At 41.2% G+C, this 18,105-nt stretch overlaps 1 protein-coding gene across 1 annotated transcript in view; it reads right to left on the reverse strand.

Moving 5' to 3' along the window:
• Nucleotides 1–811: 811 nt before the first annotated feature.
• Nucleotides 812–18,105, reverse strand: part of As3mt (arsenite methyltransferase) — a 34,712-nt gene continuing 17,418 nt past the window's right edge. Inside the window, exon 11 of the mRNA XM_074078415.1 lies at nucleotides 812–1,460. Coding sequence (XP_073934516.1) covers nucleotides 1,353–1,460 — 108 coding nt within the window. The 3' untranslated portion in view covers nucleotides 812–1,352. The remainder of the gene's footprint in view (nucleotides 1,461–18,105) is intronic.

Consider the following 18,105-nt stretch of genomic DNA (forward strand, 5'->3'; position numbering starts at 1 on the left):
GAGACAATAGGGCTGAAAAGATGCCACTTGCTCCTTTTCCTCTGTAGTAGTGAGTCAGGGTCTAAAACTGAACTTACTCAAAAATTGGAGAATTTCTCATTTTTAAACAGCTTTCTTTTTAAAAGTAGAATCTGTCCTTAGAACCCATTCCAATGTTCTCTAGACCTAAACATTCTCAAACTTCTAATCAAAAACCTCTTAGGTAGTGCCAGCCCCATCCCCACTTTTCACACGCAGTTGCGTGACTGGTGAGGTTTATTGTATTCTAGTTTTTTTTTTTTTTTTTTTAGTGGTACTGGGGTTTGAACTCAGGGCCTCATACTTGCTAGGCAGGTGCTCTACCACTTTGAACCACTCCACCATTCCTTTTTTTGAGTTAGATATTCTTGACATAGGGTCTTGCTTTTTGCCTAGGCTGACCTGGATCAGCAATCCTCTTGATCTCTGCCTCTAGAGTAGCTAGGATTACAGGCAAGATTTTCTCATTAAAACCTTTCATTGGTTGAAGGCTGTTATTCAAAAACTGAGCAATCAGCTGGGTGACAAATACCATGACTTAACACCTTTCTGTGTTCCTGGACAAATTCTTCAAGTACAGCTGGACTTCAATTTATTTAATCACCATTGGACTTTCCTTAAATGTTCTTAATCTTCTTTAATTATAGGATCTAGAGTTAAATTTAGCACTTTACTGGAAGTTTAACCATGGTATCTTACTAAGAGAAACCCTATCATCTTTACATCTCTTAGCTTTCCTGTATAAAAAGTACCAAACTGTTACAGTTGGAATTGACCACAGATAATCACTATATCTGATGCCGAAGAATTTATTATCAATTTGTTTTCTTCATTCATTGCAAAAGAAAGACAAAAGTTCCTATTTTAAAGACAATTACTTCAAGAACACTTTTACCAAATATGATTTGGCAATATCTTGGCATGTGTAGCATTTCCAAAGGAGCTTTGCTTAGTGAGTGAATGTGGAGAAAAGTTAAAAAGGTGTTGTGCGGCAGGCCAGAGAGGAGACGTTCTTGAGAATCTGCCAATCATTTCTGAAGCCTTACTGGCCCCTTGGGTGGTCTTAGACTGCGGCTCAGTTCCTCTTCTCACCACTAGATGGGACTAGAATGCTGAATTAGTTAAGAAATAGAAAACAAGCTTAACTAGTCTAGGTGATTTGCTGTGAACCTTTAATCAATACCTTCTTTTAAAAAAATCACTCATTTACTTTCACCAGTGATCTAAATTTGGTATCTTCTGTGCCATTTATTCCTATGATCCATGCTATGGGGAAAAAGCATAAATGATTCATTTCTTGCCCATCGCTAGTGGGCTCCGTGTTGGCTGTAGATTTAGCAGCTTTTCTTTTTGCCACAGCAGTCTCCAGCAGCATCAGATGCACATCTGGGCTTCATATTACCAGACTCTTCTGCAAGCTTGAATGGATCAGTGATAATAACCTGTCAAAAGGCAAACAAAAAATGAAAGGACAAATCAGATGTGTTTTGATGTGCCCAGACACTAATATTTTATTTAGGTTGCTTTGCCAAGGAGGAAGATAAAATTTTACACTTCCATGGGGACCCTGGAGTAGCATCAGTAATTCTACTATAAAGATGATCCTTTCTTCCTGAAGCTTCTATTCAGATTATTACTACTGTCAGGGTAAACTTCATTTAAACTTTCTTAAAGGTGAAGCTGCTTTACTCTGAACCCGAGCGTGACAGCCCGCAGTCTGGATTTCTAATAAACCTTTCCTTTCCACACGTGGCGGCAGTACCTTACATCTGGTGCCAAAACCCAGGAGAGGTTAACAGGATGCTCTGGCCTGGGGCCTCTCCCTTGGCTTTCGTGTCCTGCCTTCTCCCGAACCCAGACTGCTGAATTGACCCCACGTGCCTCCAGACTGTTTTGCCAGCTTTTCCATCCATCATTAGCCTTTCTCTTCACTACAGGTACTCAATGAGAATTTTATAGAGATGATACTGGATACAGTCAACCAAAATGTACAGGACACACTCAAGAAATTCCAAGACAACAAAAATAGAGAATTTGAAAAAGCAAAAGAAGAAATAAAGGAAACCACAGAAGCACTGTATAAACACCAAAGTGAAACAAAGAACACGATTAATAAAGAGATAAATGAACTCAGGACAAAAATAGACAACATTAAAGAGGAAACCACCCAGGATATGGAAAACCTCAGAAAAAAGAATGAAACAGAGTTGCAAAACAAAACAAAAGACCAATCCAGCAGAATAGAACAAACAGAAGACAGAATCTCAGAAATCAAAGATGAAATGGTAATTAAAGGAAAAACTGAAGAACTATTAAACAACTCAAGACCTGTGAAAAGAAAATGCAAGAACTCACCGACTCCATCAAAAGACCAAACCTGAGAATCATGGGCACTGAAGAAGAAGAAGAGGTGCAAGCAAAGGGAATGTGTAATATATTCAACAAAATAATAACAGAAAATTTCCCAAATCTAGAGAAAGCTATTCCCATACAGATGCAAGAGGCCTCCAGAACACCAAACAGACCAGATCAAAATAGAACTACCCCACGACATATCACCATTAAAACAACAAGTTCAGAAACTAGGGAAGGAATATTGAAGGCTGTAAGAGAGAAAAAACAAATAACATACAAAGGTAAACCCATCAAAATCACAGCAGACTTCTCAACAGAAACATTAAAAGCAAGAAGAGCGTGGGGTGAGATCTTCCAGGCACTGAATGAAAATAACTTCAACCCCAGGATACTCTACCCAGCAAAACTGTCACTCAAAATAGATGGAGCAATAAAAGTCTTCCATGATAAGCAGAAACTAAAACAATATGTGACCACAAAGCCACCACTACAAAAGATTCTTCAAGGGATTCTGCACACAGAAAGTGAAACCCAACAGAACCATGAAAGGGCAGGCAGCACCAAACTACAAGAAAAGAAAAGGCAAGAAAGTAGAGAGTAATCTCAACTTAGGTACACACAATCAAACCTTCAAACAACTAAGACAACTAAATGACAGGAATCACCTGGTTTCAACATACGAAAATCAATAAACGTAATAAACCACATTAACAGAAGCAAAGACAAAAACCACTTGATCATCTCAATAGATGCAGAAAAAGCCTTTGATAAGATCCAACACCATTTCATGATAAAAGCTCTAAGAAAACTAGGAATAGAAGGAAAGTACCTCAACATTATAAAAGCTATATATGACAAACCTACAGCCAGCATTATACTTAACGGAGAAAAACTGAAACCATTCCCTCTAAAATCAGGAACCAGACAAGGATGCCCACTATCTCCACTCCTATTCAACATAGTACTGGAATTCCTAGCCAGAGCAATTAGGCAAGAAGAAGGAATAAAAGGAATACAAATAGGTAAGGAAACTGTCAAAATATCCCTATTTGCAGATGACATGATTCTATACCTTAAAGACCCAAAAAACTCTACTCAGAAGCTTCTAGACACCATCAACAGCTCTAGCAAAGTAGCAGGATATAAAATCAACATAGAAAAATCATTAGCATTTCTATACACTAATAATGAGCAAACTGAAAAAGAATATATGAAAACAATTCCATTTACAATAGCCTCAAAAAAAATCAAATACCTAGGTGTAAACCTAACAAAGGATGTGAACGACCTCTCCAAGGAAAACTATAAACTTCTGAAGAAAGAGATTGAGGAAGACGATAGAAAGTGGAGAGATCGCCCATGCTCATGGATTGGTAGAATCAACATAGTAAAAATGTCCATACTCCCAAAAGTAATCTACATGTTTAATACAATTCCCATCAAAATTCCAATGACATTCATTAAAGAGATTGAAAAATCTACTGTGAAATTTATATGGAAACACAAGAGGCCACGAATAGCCAAGGCAATACTCAGTCAAAAGAACAATGCAGGAGGTATCACAATACCTGACTTCAAACTATATTACAAAGCAATAACAATAAAAACAGCATGGTACTGGCACAAAAACAGACATGAAGACCAGTGGAACAGAATAGAGGACCCAGATATGAAGCCACACAACTATAACCAACTTGTCTTTGACAAAGGAGCTAAAAATATACGATGGAGAAATAGCAGCCTCTTCAACAAAAACTGCTGGGAAAACTGGTTAGCAGTCTGCAAAAAACTGAAACTAGATCCATGTATATCACCCTATACCAATATTAACTCAAAATGGATCAAGGATCTTAATATCAGACCACAAACTCTAAAGTTGATACAGGAAAGAATAGGAAATACTCTGGAATTAGTAGGTATAGGTAAGAACTTTCTCAATGGAACCCCAGCAGCACAGCAACTAAGAGATAGCGTAGATAAATGGGACCTCATAAAACTAAAAAGCTTCTATTCATCAAAAGAAATGGTCTCTAAACTGAAGAGAACACCCACAGAGTAGGAGAAAATATTTGCCAACTACACATCAGACAAAGGACTGATAACCAGAATATATAGGGAACTTAAAAAACTAAATTCTCCCAAAATTAATGAACCAATAAAGAAATGGGTATGTGAACTAAACAGAACTTTCTCAAAAGAAGAAATTCAAATGGCCAGAAAACACATGAAAAAATGCTCACCATCTCTAGCAATAAAGGAAATGCAAATTAAAACCACACTAAGATTCCACCTCACCCCTGTTAGAATAGCCATCATTAGCAACACCACCAACAACAGGTGTTGACGAGGATTCGGGAAAAAGGAACCCTCATACACTGTTGGTGGGAATGTAAACTAGTACAACCACTCTGGAAAAAAATTTGGAGGCGACTTAAAAAGCTAAACATTGATCTACCATTTGATCCAGCAATACCACTCTTGGGGATATACCCAAAAGACTGTGAAACAGGTTACTCCAGAGGCACCTGCACACCCATGTTTATTGCAGCACTATTCACAATAGCCAAGTTATGGAAACAGTCAAGATGTCCCACCATTGATGAATGGATCAAGAAAATGTGGTATCTATACACAATGGAATATTATGCAGCCATGAAGAAGAACGAAATGTTATCATTTGCTGGTAAATGGATGGAACTGGAGAACATCATTCTGAGTGAGGTTAGCCTGGCCCAAAAGACCAAAAATCGTATGTTCTCCCTCATATGCAGACATTAGATCAAGGGCAAACACAACAAGGGGACTGGACTTTGATCACAAGATAAAAGCGAGAGCACACAAGAGAGATATGAGGATAGGTAAGACAGCTAAAAAATTAGATAGCATTTGTTGCCCTCAACGCAGAGAAACTAAAGCAGATACCTTAAAAGCAACTGAGGCCAACAGGAGAAGGGGACCAGGAACTAGAGAAAAGGTTAGATCAAAAAGAATTAACCTAGAAGGTAACACACATGCACAGGAAATTAATGTGAGTCAACTCCCTGTATAGCTATCCTTATCTCAACTAGCAAAAACCCTTGGTCTCTCCTATTATTGCTTATACTCTCTCTACAACAAAATTAGAGATAAGGGCAAAATAGTTTCTGCTGGGGGTTGGGGGGAGAGGGAGGGGGGCAGGGTTGGTGGTAAGGAGGGGGAGGGGGGGAGAAATGACCCAAGTCTTGTATGCACATATGAATAAAATAAAAAATAAATAAATAAAGCTTCTTAAAGGTGATCTCCACTGGGCCAAGAGTTGATTTTGCTCTATTGTTTTGTTTTTTGAGAGCTCTATTTGTATGCACCTTTTAGCTTTGGAACTGAGCTACTGAAATGCTAAAACTTCTTTCATTCCCCAGAAACATATGCAGGAGACAAAGTACCAGATATCACCATTCACAGTCACTTAAGTCTAGATGTAGAGATTGCATCAATGGTCAGCTTGGCCTCAGAGCACAGAATCTGAATTTTCCAAAGACAAAACAGCAGTCTATTTTCTCTCTCTCTCTCTTTTCACCTCCTAATGAGATACCTCTAACAGCAGCCAGAGAAAAACCAGGCCCAGAGATAGGAAATCAAGAGCATGAACAAGTCACCTTAAGTAACAATAATAGATGCATTAAACATAAATTTACACTCTTACTATTTGTTGCTGGACGCTGCAAATAGGAGCATGTCACAGATTCTAAGGTCATGAAACTGTTACTGAAGTAACTTGACCTTAGCCTCTCTGGCCCTCAGATTCTATCTTTCTAAAATGAAAAGGTCGGCCTAGATCTGTGCTCTCTCTAAGGTCGACTAGCACCTGGCAGGGGATCTCCAACCCTGGAAGAGGGCCAGGTGTCTGTTTGCTGCTCCAGACTGTCCTGTGTATTACAATCGCCCCAGCTCGGGGGCACAGAGCCCCTAGTGGGAAGAGTTAGCTGTCTTGCCCATAAAATGATTCTCCACACCCTTCTTCCAGCTCCATGTCCTGTCTACCAGGAGGAAACAATGACACCAACATCCCTTCATGCCAGCCCCCCGTGATTCTTGAAAAGGCTGAATATGGAAGCAGGGCAGCGTATTGGCTAGCCATGCCAGCTCTAGAAGCAGATGTGCGCTCCAATTCGCCACTTTCTAGCTATGTGAACTTGGATTAGTAAATTAATTTCTCTGAACTTCAGTTTATTTGTAAAATGAAGATAATTCAGGTCATTGTGGGGACTACATGGTGCCTCAAATACATTAACTGTTCCATAAAAATTAGCTCCTCTAGGCCGACGCTGGTGGCCCATGCCTTTAATTCTAGCTACTTAGGAGGCAGAGCTCAGGAGGCCAGTCCCGGCAAAATGAAAGTGAGACCCTATCCCAAAAATACTCAACACAAAAAAGGGCTGATGGAGTGGTTCAAGTGGTAAATCACCTGCCTAGCAAGCATGAGTCCCTGAGTTCAAATCGTAGTACCACACATACACATACACACACACACACATGCAAAGTTAGCTCCTCTGTATCAGTGCTATTGCTGTTCATATTATTATTGTTATTACTGTGACCTGAAACAAGACAGTCGGTACCACAAATCCTGACGCTTCAATTCAGATGCTACAGTGCATTACTAATGATGAAGCCCTTCTAATTGCAAAACACACTTTTCTTGTCAGATTTAAGAAAAAGAAAAGGCAGAGGAAGGACTCTCAAAATGTCATCAGAGTCAGCTCACAGTAAGAAGCTGTACCATTCCCTCCTCTGGTGCAGCAACTGGTGAAAGAAGGATGTGCAGTTCCTGTACTGCCTGTCCACTAGGGTTTATCATTAGTCTTCCATTAAAAAAGATAAGAATGCCCTCTTCCAACAGCACAAGGTTCTAGTTTGAGGTCACACAGCTGTTTCATTTTGGTGCCCAGCTGGCTGCAGACAAGAGGTAAAGAAATGAGAAGAAGAATTACAACTTGAAAGAGATAATGTGTGTCTGTCTCTCTCTCAGCCTCTAACCTAGCTGAGAAAATAAGATGCAAAGTGTGAGACCCTCGTTGCTTTGTATGGCTGGCAGGAAAGAACTGGGAAAGGAAACAAATGCAGGGTTTTATCTCAAAATCAGAGTGGGAGCAAAGAATTGGGATTCCTGGGAGAAGGGGATGAAGAAGAAACTGAGATTGACATAATAGAGGACTGGAGATCCCTCTGCCTATGAGCCTGGCCTTTTCCCTCAACCAGAATGCATCACGAGATAAAAGCACAGTACATGCAGGTGCAGCAGGGGGGTCTCCCATTGAAGAAACTATGTTTGAGCTGGGCACCAGTGGCTCACGCATGTAATCCCAGCCACTCAAGAGGCATCAATCAGGAGGATGGCAGTTCAAAGCCACCCTGGGCAAATAGTCTGCTTGTTTGTGGATATACTACTGCAGAATCACAAGATACTGCAAAAATCACTGTATGAGTCTGCACAGAGAGAGCATGGGACAGGGAGGGGATGGTGTTTCTCTGGCAGAAAATAAAGCTTTGAAAATGAGTAATATTACCACTCATCAGGCCCCTAGGCACCACCTACACGATGCCCACCAGATTCAAGGAAATTGTTCTCTTCTGAATTGGCTCATCTTGGGCATGAGAGAGGTGTGGCCAAATGACGTGTGTGCCAAGACAAGTACCCCTATGGAAAAGATTGCAGAAGCCCAGGATGTCTTGCAGGAACTGAACAGGTAACAAACCGGTTACACCCAGGTGTTTCAGGAACCTGATAAAGGTGTTTTTAAAGTCAGAATGAAAAACAAACTGTTACATCCACTCCTTGAGTGATCTAGCCCTTTTCTTCCCCTTTTCATCCTGCCCCATTGTTGGATTGTCAGGAAAGGTTGTTTGTGATGTGGGTGAGGCTATTGCTGACTTGGGAAAAACTGAACATAGCCAGGACAGGGTACAACTTGTCACAAAATCTGATAGGAAATAGGGATGAATAATGAGAGTGAAAAGAAACTGAGGGCCAGGTAAAATAACAAGAAGGCACAGAGGTGGGAAGGCTTGTTCCCGGCACACTCACAGAAAAGATAAACCACCTATGGAATCTCAGTGGTCTCTTGGAAGAATTCTAAGCTGGAACAACAGTTTCACTATTTGCTATGAATGGAGGAAGGTGAGGAATTTCTATAATCTGACATTACCTGTAATACAGGATGGCTGCCTCACACACTCTCTGCAATACGATTAGGGGTGATGCTGAGATTGCCTCACAGTGAGGGATGTAGGGAGTGACCAGAGGTCTCATATGGAACTCACTATTTACTAGTCTTCCAAGAACAAGGAAAAGATGTTGCTCAGATAGATCCAGGCACTAAATCCATGGCAGAACACCTCAATTGCTATAGGGTAAGAGGATCAGAGTAGACAAGAATTCTTGCCCCTAGGAACCGGGAAAACACCCCTACTTCATATTTGGTATTCATCTCCCTTGTCCCCAAGGACATTCTAGAGACAGGTATTCTATTACTAAAGACATTACAGACTTCAGTGGAGGAACGTGGACTCAAGGTTTGGGTAGCAGAGGTATTATTGCAAGGAAAAGCAAAATGGGACCTTGTTAGCCCCTTGCCCCTCGCTAGATAATAAATACCAGGCAGTACAAACTGCCAGGCTGACACACTGAGATTAGAGAGACGATGAAAGAATTAGAGCAGGTTGGAATTTTACAGCCTGCTCATAGGGCTTCCAATAACCCTATCTGTCTGGGTAAAAAGCCAGACTTGGAGAATGACTGTCTGCTACAGGGAGTCAAACAAGGTGATACCTCCTATTTACCCAGGTACTGAACAAAGTCACATCCTCTCTGGCTCTGTCCACACTAATTAGACTTAGCTAATGTCTTCTCAGTAGTTCTTTCACACTGGACTCACAAGACCAGTTCACCTTTATGTGGAAGGGAAAGTGATGCCTCAGGTTCTGTCTGCCTCAGGGGTATCTGCCCAGTCCTTATCTGCCACACTGGTGGCTCATTGCCTACTGGTATTATCTGGTTCCATTATATCAATGATATCTTGCTAACTGGTGAAAATTATAGTCTGTTGCAGGACACAGGATAGTGACTATACCCTTTCCTACATACAAGGGGATGGGCTGTCAACCCCAGTGAGATCCAAAGCCCTGAACCACAGAAGAAATTCCTAGGGGTGGTCTGGTCAGGTAAGACCCATTTGCTTCCAGGCAAGGGACAAGGAAAGTACAAACTTTCCACATCCCCTGTGCGGTAAAGGATATACAGGCTCGTGTAGGGATAGCCCAGCTGCAAGCCTTGGGCACCCCATTACCAGGCTTGCCAGGGTGGTTAGATGTCACTTGTACAGCAATGGCATCCATTGGGCTCTCTGGGAAGAACAGCAAGGAGGGCTGGGGATGAGCTCAAGCAGTAGTGTGCCTACCTAGTAAGTGCAAAACCTCAGTACTGTTCCCCACCACAAAAAAAAGGACAGAAAGATAAGAGGTACCTCTATGTTTTGTGTCTCTGAAACTAGACACACCTCTTTAAGACAGAAGTTTCCAGCAGTGTACAATGGCCTAGTGAGGTGGAGCCATGCACCACCTGGGTACAGTGCCATTTAGCCTAGCAATAAAAGACAGGGGGATGGAGTATTCACCATACTAATCCACCACAAGACAGATCCCCTATACTCCTGAGCAGTGGGTAGTACAGAGCCCAGTTACCTGTGAAACTGCGTCACCATCTCAGGTGATCTCACAAGTTCGAGAGGGTGGGCCCCCCCATCTAAAAATGTGAGGCAGACAGATGGGGTCTACAGAGGAACCCATGTGTCTGGACTGTGGCTGCCTGCCACTGGCACTATCTGGCTTGAAACAGGAGAAAACCAGGCATTCAATGGGCAGAATTTGGGGCAGTTAGACTGGTAGTACGTGAGAGTGGCTCTTGGTTGTTTGCACTGGAATCAGGCAGTGTACAGGCTATATATTGTGGGTTGCCCAATGGCAAGAGAAACAATACTCTACTTGCCTTGTGCAAGCCTTCTCTAGCAGAAGAGATTAAATGATGCCTCTACCTAAGGTCCTAAGAGGTTAAGTGTGATGGACAGGTACCTATGCCAGACTGACAGTGACCAGGCCAGAAATTTCCCAGCACATGCTGGCCAACATTTGTCCCAAACACATCCTGTACCATGGCACATTCACCTGCCACATAACCCTCAGATAGCAGGGTTAGTAGAGAGAAAGAATGGTTTATTAAAACCACAGATATGAGCCCAATGAGGCAAACCCACCTTGGCTAGCTGGACTGAAGTCCTTGCAGAAGAATTAGTAGTTTAAATACCCATATGGCTACATGTTCTTAGTGAGTGCCTGACTCTTGCCTCATAGACCATCTGTGTCCAAGCTGTGCACAGGGACTCTATGCTGCTAGAGTTGACACAAGATCAGAGAGCCCTGCTATTTCACATGCTGCAAGCATTAAATCCAGGCAAGGTTTCAAGAGGTTTCTTCCTCTGATAGGCCATCTGTTTCTTGCTATAGTATGAGTGGTCTCCAGTCCTAACTTGGTCCCTATTGATCCTATTGGACTCTGGGCCCATGGTCATGGCGTATGCCCGGCATAAGGTAAAGAAAATACCTTAGAAGGGCTGGTAGAGTGGCTCAAGTGGTAGAGTGCCTGCCTAGCAAGTGTGAGGCCCTGAGTTCAAACCCAAATGAAAAAAAAAAAAAGAAAATACCTTAGAGATGGGTGCTGGTGGATCACGCCTGTAACAATATCTACTTGGGAGGCTGTGATCTGGAGGACCATGGTTCTAGGTCAGCCTGGACAAATAGTTTGCGAGACCCCCATCTCCAAAATAACCAGTGCAAATTGGACTGGAGGTGTGGCTCAAGCAGTAGAGCACCTGCTTTGTAAGTACAAAACCCTGAGTTCAAACTCAATCCCACAAAAAAAAAAAAAAGAAAGAAAAGAGAAAACGAACATACTTGGGTATGATGGCTTCTTGGTCTGGCATGCTATTTTCACCAGTAGTTATAGGAATCACTCATAGACCCTATCCTGTTGGCCAATACTCCTGGTGTGCTCCACCCACGTGCCCACCAACTGCCGCTGTGTTTTCTAGCAGATGTTGCCACCAGTATTATCTTGCTAGATGCTGCAAACTAACCTTGACAAGTCTCTGCCAAACATTTTTCCATCCACAGATGAGTTCTCCTGCTTTGCTGGAACCTGTACTGTTATCAAAACCAAATTAATGCCTAGTTGGTTTCTTACCCTTCTACAGGAGACATGCTAAGTTATTAGTTTGGTTCTTAGGGCTCCTGGGAGAAAAAGTTGACTGTTATTATCATTTGCATAACTGTTCTGTTTCTTTTCGTGTTTTGCCTCTTATTGTAGCTGTGGACTCTAGTTACAAGTCAGACAAATGGCCTTGCAACACACTTCGTACACAATGCTAAAACCCTTGCAGGCTCAGGACATATCATGGAAGGGCAATTGGAAGAGCCAGTTGCAATTACAAGCCCAGCCTATGGCTCATGCCTATAATCCTAGTCAGGAGGTGGGGATCAGGAGGATTGCAGTTCTGACAGCCCAGCTACACAGGAAGCACAAATAAGAGGATCATGACCCAGGTTGGCCTGGGCAAAAGCATCCAAAATTGCTACGAAATATGAACAACAGAAAAGCAAACTTCATGGAGAAAGAATAGAGAATTTCTGAGACCAAGGGCAAAGGGGATTTAGGAGAACGATAACAGAATCCTGCAAAAACCCAGATCAGAACGCAAATACTGAAGACACTGACCCAAGTGACCAAGAATCTCCATTACTACAAATCCATAATTGTGGCTGCTTCTGTTTCTCAGATATGTATGATGTACCAGGAACTGGGCTGAGCATTTCACATGCGTCACTTCATCAGACCCCATGACCTGAGGGAACACTTCATTATTACCTCCTTATTACACATAAGGTCTCAGATTAGGTCAGTTACTCAAGATCACACCTGAGTGGGCAGAGCCAGGACCTGAACCTCAGACTCTCAGGGATGTGTACTTCACCACCACCCTATGGTACCATTCTGCCGCAGCTCTCTCACCACTATCTCTACCTTGGGCTTCCAACACTCAGTTCTTCAAAGTTTATCTCTCATAACTTTGGTGATTGTTGGAAGAAGCTCTATTAGCCAAAGGCAGCCATGAAACCCATCACCAACGCTGTTCTAAACAATAAAATACTATACATAAATGATTATTTAAGAAAACAATTGTGATAGCATGAACAGAGAGAAAGGTAAAGCTGTGAGAGAGAAAGGAAAAGAGGGAAGCTAATATTTGTCCTAACTACCTATCTGCATTCCTCATAGGGTGGTTGTGAGAGATTATGTGAGGTAAACTGTAATAAAATGCTTTAGAAAATGTCAATATTTCAGTTATACCAATAATTATAAACATGAATCTAAACTACTTTACAAAATAATCATTTTAGAATAGAATGGAATACTAACCCAAATATACAACTTAAGAAATTAGGACACAGCCTCTGGGTCCACATGGCATGAAGTGGGAAGCAGGGGTATCTCTAAAGAAGGCTACTCCTAGTGACACCGCCCAGGGAGAGTATTTGGAAGATTTGAAACTAAGCAGCTACCACACTCCTGTGCAGACTTTCCTGGAACTTCTTGCTGCTGATGTTCCAAGGATTCTGTCTTTAACCACCTTCTTCCCATACTGTGTATATTCTCTGGCCTCCTCCTTGGGCATTCCTGGAAGCTACACCTTCCTCAGCCTTAAGGGGCCTGGAGGCCTCTGGGCTCATCCTGAGAACTAGGATGGTCCTTTGGCCCCAGCATTAACCTTCTAGTGCTGTGCCCTTTCCCCTGATAGAAGTCATAAACTCTACGTGATCCTCCAGTGAAGCAAGAAGACAAACTGCATGGTGGAGAAAGAAGTGAAAAGGAAGGCTGTCCAGAGGAAGCCTGAGAAGATGAAGAGCAGATAGAGAGACATAAGACTTGGGAAGCAAGCGGCATCCATCTTCAGTAAAGCACAGACTGGGGAGAAAAGCAGTGAATATAAGAAAATTGGAAAAAATACTTCCCCTGCTCACAAACCTTATTCTTTTAAGCCAAGACCTCTTAAAGTTTTGAGTCTGAAACACAATTTACACTTAAACATGAAGTTGTATAGTGGTTTTTTTTTTTTTTTTTTTTTTTTTTGGTTATACTGGGGTTTAAATTCAGAGCCTCACACTTGCTAGGCAGGTAAGAAAGGGTCTCTCAAACTGTTTTTCCTGGGCTGCCTTGGAACTGTGATCTTCTTGATCTCTGTCTCCCGAGTAACTAGGATTACAGGTATGATCCACCGGTGCCCGATGAAGTTGTATAGTTTTATTAGTTTGGAAATCCTCGACCACAGCTTACTCCTTATGGTAATAATTTATAAGTATAAACTGGTGTGGATATTTCTTCAGTTTAAAAACTTTGTGCCCCATCTGATACCAGAGCATTCATACTGGAAAGAGCTTATGAATTTTTGCACGTGGGGAAAGTTTTACTCATGTATCACACCTCACTTAATGTAGAAGTGAAGTCATGCTGAGGACAAGCCCTGTGCATCTAAGGAATATTGAAAAGCCTTTAGCTTGATGACAGAGCTCACTGAGTAGCAGAAAACTGAGGGTGGGGAGAAATCAACAGATAGGGCAAAACTTTGTTGAATACCAGAAAATTTATACTGGAGAGAAAGGTTTGAATATATTGAGTGACTAAGTTTTCTCTCAAACTTTGTCCTTAACTCTGTATTAGAGAGGTCAGACACAGCCTTATGAATGTAAGAAATGTGGAAATATTTTCAGCCAAGAGTAAATCATCATTACTCAAAAAATTCATACTGGAGACAAACGTCACGAGTGTAGAAAAACTTCCAACTAGATGTCACGCCCCAGTCAGCAGAGAATTTACAGTAAGGAAACCCCCTTTGTCTGTCAGGTATGTGAGAAACTCTTTGACCACAAATCAAATCTATGGGGAGCATGAGCATTTTCATAATAGAAACCTGTCAGATACAAAGGATGTGGTAAAGCCTTTAGTCAAAAGCAGTCACTGGAGAGAAGCTTTTTGAATATTATGATTGTGAAAAGCCCTTTAGCCAGAAGGAAGACCTGTTTACTCATCAGAAAATTCACACTAGAGAAAAACATCTTTTGAGTGCAAAGATTGTGGCAAAGCTTCCATTCAGAAGTCAAATGTCATCACAGACACCAGAGAACTCATACAGCAGGGAAGCCCTGTATATGTAAGGAGTGTGGGAAAACCTTTACTGGCAAATCAAACCTTATTGAGCATAAGAAAATTCATATGAGAGAGAAACCCTTTAAATGTATTGAATGTGGAATAGCTTTTAGCCAGAAGAAATACCTTAGGAAAGCATCCAAACATTCACACTGGAGAGAAACCCTCTGAATGGAATGAGTGTGGGAAAACTTCCTCTCAGCACACATCACTTACCATGCATGTGAGAATTCATTCAGAGTATAAACCTTATGCCTGCAATGTATGTGGAAAAGGCTTCTCTCAGAGTGCATCTCTCACCGTGCGTGTGAGAAGCTCTACAGGTGATGTGGGAAACCCTTCAGTTCTCAACCCTTGCTCTGCATTTGATAATGAACAGGTAAGAAGCTTTACCAATGCAGAGTGTGGGAAAACTCTTAGCCAGAAGTTACACCACATTAGACACCAGAAAATTCATACTCATTAAATACCTTACATCTTCAAAATGAGAAAGCATTCACCAGGAATTTACGACTAGCAGTACAATGTAAATAAGTCATTCTGAGGCAAAGTACCACAAATGAAGTAAACCTTAACCACTGCCACAGTGGTTATGGGACACCAGAGAATTCATACTGCAGAGAAAGACACTGGTATGATTCAAGGCCTGTGTCCAACAAGAAAAACCTATAGCAAACAGCATTTCCACTAAAACTGAGATAAGAAAACATACCTATTAATTACTATCAGCATAGATCTGGAAGTCTTTAGCAGTGTAGTAAGAAAAAAAGAAGAATATTAACTACTAGAAGAGACAAAAATAAATGATATGATCATCTACAAATTTTATGACTCCTGTGGCATTGACTGATAAGGGCAGAAGCGATTCCAGAAAGAGACCTATGCATTCATTAGAAGTTAGAATAAGAAAGAAATAGCTTGCAGATGACATGATCCTATACCTTAAAGACCCAAAAAACTCTACTCAGAAGCTTCTGGACATCATCAATAGCTACAGCAAGGTAGCAGGATATAATATCAACATAGAAAAATCATTAGCATTTCTATACACCAACAATGAGCAAACTGAAAAAGAATGTATGAAAACAATTCCATTTACAATAGCCTCAAAAAAAAATCAAATACCTAGGTGTAAACCTAACAAAAGATGTGAATGACCTCTACAAGGAAAACTATAAACTTCTGAAGAAAGAGATTGAGGAAGACTATAGAAAGTGGAGAGATCTCCCATGCTCATGGATTGGTAGAATCAACATAGTAAAAATGTCTATACTCCCAAAAGTAATCTACATGTTTAATGCAATTCCCATCAAAATTCCAATGACATTCATTAAAGAGATTGAAAAATCTACCATGAAATTTATATGGAAACACAAGAGGCCACGAATAGCCAAGGCAATACTCAGTCAAAAGAACAAAGCAATAACAATAAAAACAGCATGGTACTGGCACAAAAACAGACATGAAGACCAGTGGAACAGAATAGAGGACCCAGATATGAAGCCACACAACTATAACCAACTTGTCTTTGACAAAGGAGCTAAAAATATACGATGGAGAAATAGCAGCCTCTTCAACAAAAACTGCTGGGAAAACTGGTTAGCAGTCTGCAAAAAACTGAAACTAGATCCATGTATATCACCCTATACCAATATTAACTCAAAATGGATCAAGGATCTAAATATCAGACCACAAACTCTAAAGTTGATACAGGAAAGAATAGGAAATACTCTGGAGTTAGTAGGTATAGGCAAGAACTTTCTCAATGGAACCCCAGCAGCACAGCAACTAAGAGATAGCATAGATAAATGGGACCTCATAAAACTAAAAAGCTTCTGTTCATCAAAAGAAATGGTCTCTAAACTGAAGAGAACACCCACAGAGTAGGAGAAAATATTTGCCAGCTACACATCAGACAAAGGACTGATAACCAGAATATATAGGGAACTTAAAAAACTAAATTCTCCCAAAATTAATGAACCAATAAAGAAATGGGCAAGTGAACTAAACAGAACTTTCTCAAAAGAAGAAATTCAAATGGCCAAAAAACACACGAAAAAATGCTCACCCTCTCTAGCAATAAAGGAAATGCAAATTAAAACCACACTAAGATTCCACCTCACCCCTGTTAGAATAGCCATCATTAGCAACACCACCAACAACAGGTGTTGGCGAGGATGCAGGGGAAAAAGGAACCCTCTTACACTGTTGGTGGGAATGTAAACTAATACAACCACTCTGGAAAAAAATTTGGAGGCTACTTAAAAAGCTGAGTCAATGCCCTGTATAGCTATCCTTATCTCAACCAGCAAAACCCCTTGTTCCTTCCTATTATTGCTTATACTCTCTCTACAACAAAATTAGAGATAAGGGCAAAATAGTTTCTGCTGGGTATTGAGGGGGGGAGCGGGAGGGGGTGGAGTGGGTGGTAAGGGAGGGGGTGGGGGCGGGGGGGAGAAACAAACCAAGCCTTGTATGCACATATGAATAATAAAAGAAAAATGAAAAAAAAAAAAAAAAAAAAAGCTGGACATCGATCTACCATTTGATCCAGCAATACCACTCTTGGGGATGTACCCAAAGACTGTGAAACAGGTTACTCCAGAGGCACCTGCACACCCATGTTTATTGTGGCACTATTCACAATAGCCAAGTTATGGAAACAGCCAAGATGCCCCACCACTGACCAATGGATCAAGAAAATGTGGTATCTATACACAATGGAATTTTATGCAGCCATGAAGAAGAACGAAATGTTATCATTTGCTGGTAAATGGATGGAACTGGAGAACATCATTCTGAGTGAGCTTAGCCTGGCCCAAAAGACCAAAAATCTATGTTCTCTCTCATATGTGGACATTAGATCAAGGGCAAACACAACAAGGGGATTGGACTATGAGCACATGATAAAAGCGAGAGTACACAAGGGAGGGGTGAGGATAGGTAAGACACCTAAAAAATTAGCTAGCATTTGTTGCCTGCTTTTCTTTACAGAGAAAGTAAAGCAGATACCTTAAAGCAACTGAGGCCAACAGGAGAAGGGGACCAGGAACTAGAGAAAAGGTGAGATCAAAAAGAATTAACCTAGAAGGTAACACACACGCACAGGAAATTAATGTGAGTCAACTCCCTGTATAGCTATCCTTATCTCAACCAGCAAAAACCCTTGTTACTTCCTATTATTGCTTATACTCTCTCTTCAACAAAATTAGAGATAAGGGCAAAATAGTTTCTGCTGGGTATCGAGGGGGTGGGGGGGAGAGGGAGGGGGCAGAGTGGGTGGTAAGGGAGGGGGTGGGGCAGGGGGAAGAAATGTGCCTTGTATGCACATATGAATAATAAAATAAAATAAAATTAAAAAAAGAAAGAAATAGCACTGGGAGATGAGGAAATAGCCAAACTTAAAAACTATTTGGAGGTGGCTGGGTGTTGGTAGCTCA

Source organism: Castor canadensis, chromosome 7 (genome assembly GCF_047511655.1).
Source record: "Castor canadensis chromosome 7, mCasCan1.hap1v2, whole genome shotgun sequence".
NCBI classification, from domain to species: Eukaryota; Metazoa; Chordata; class Mammalia; order Rodentia; family Castoridae; genus Castor; species Castor canadensis.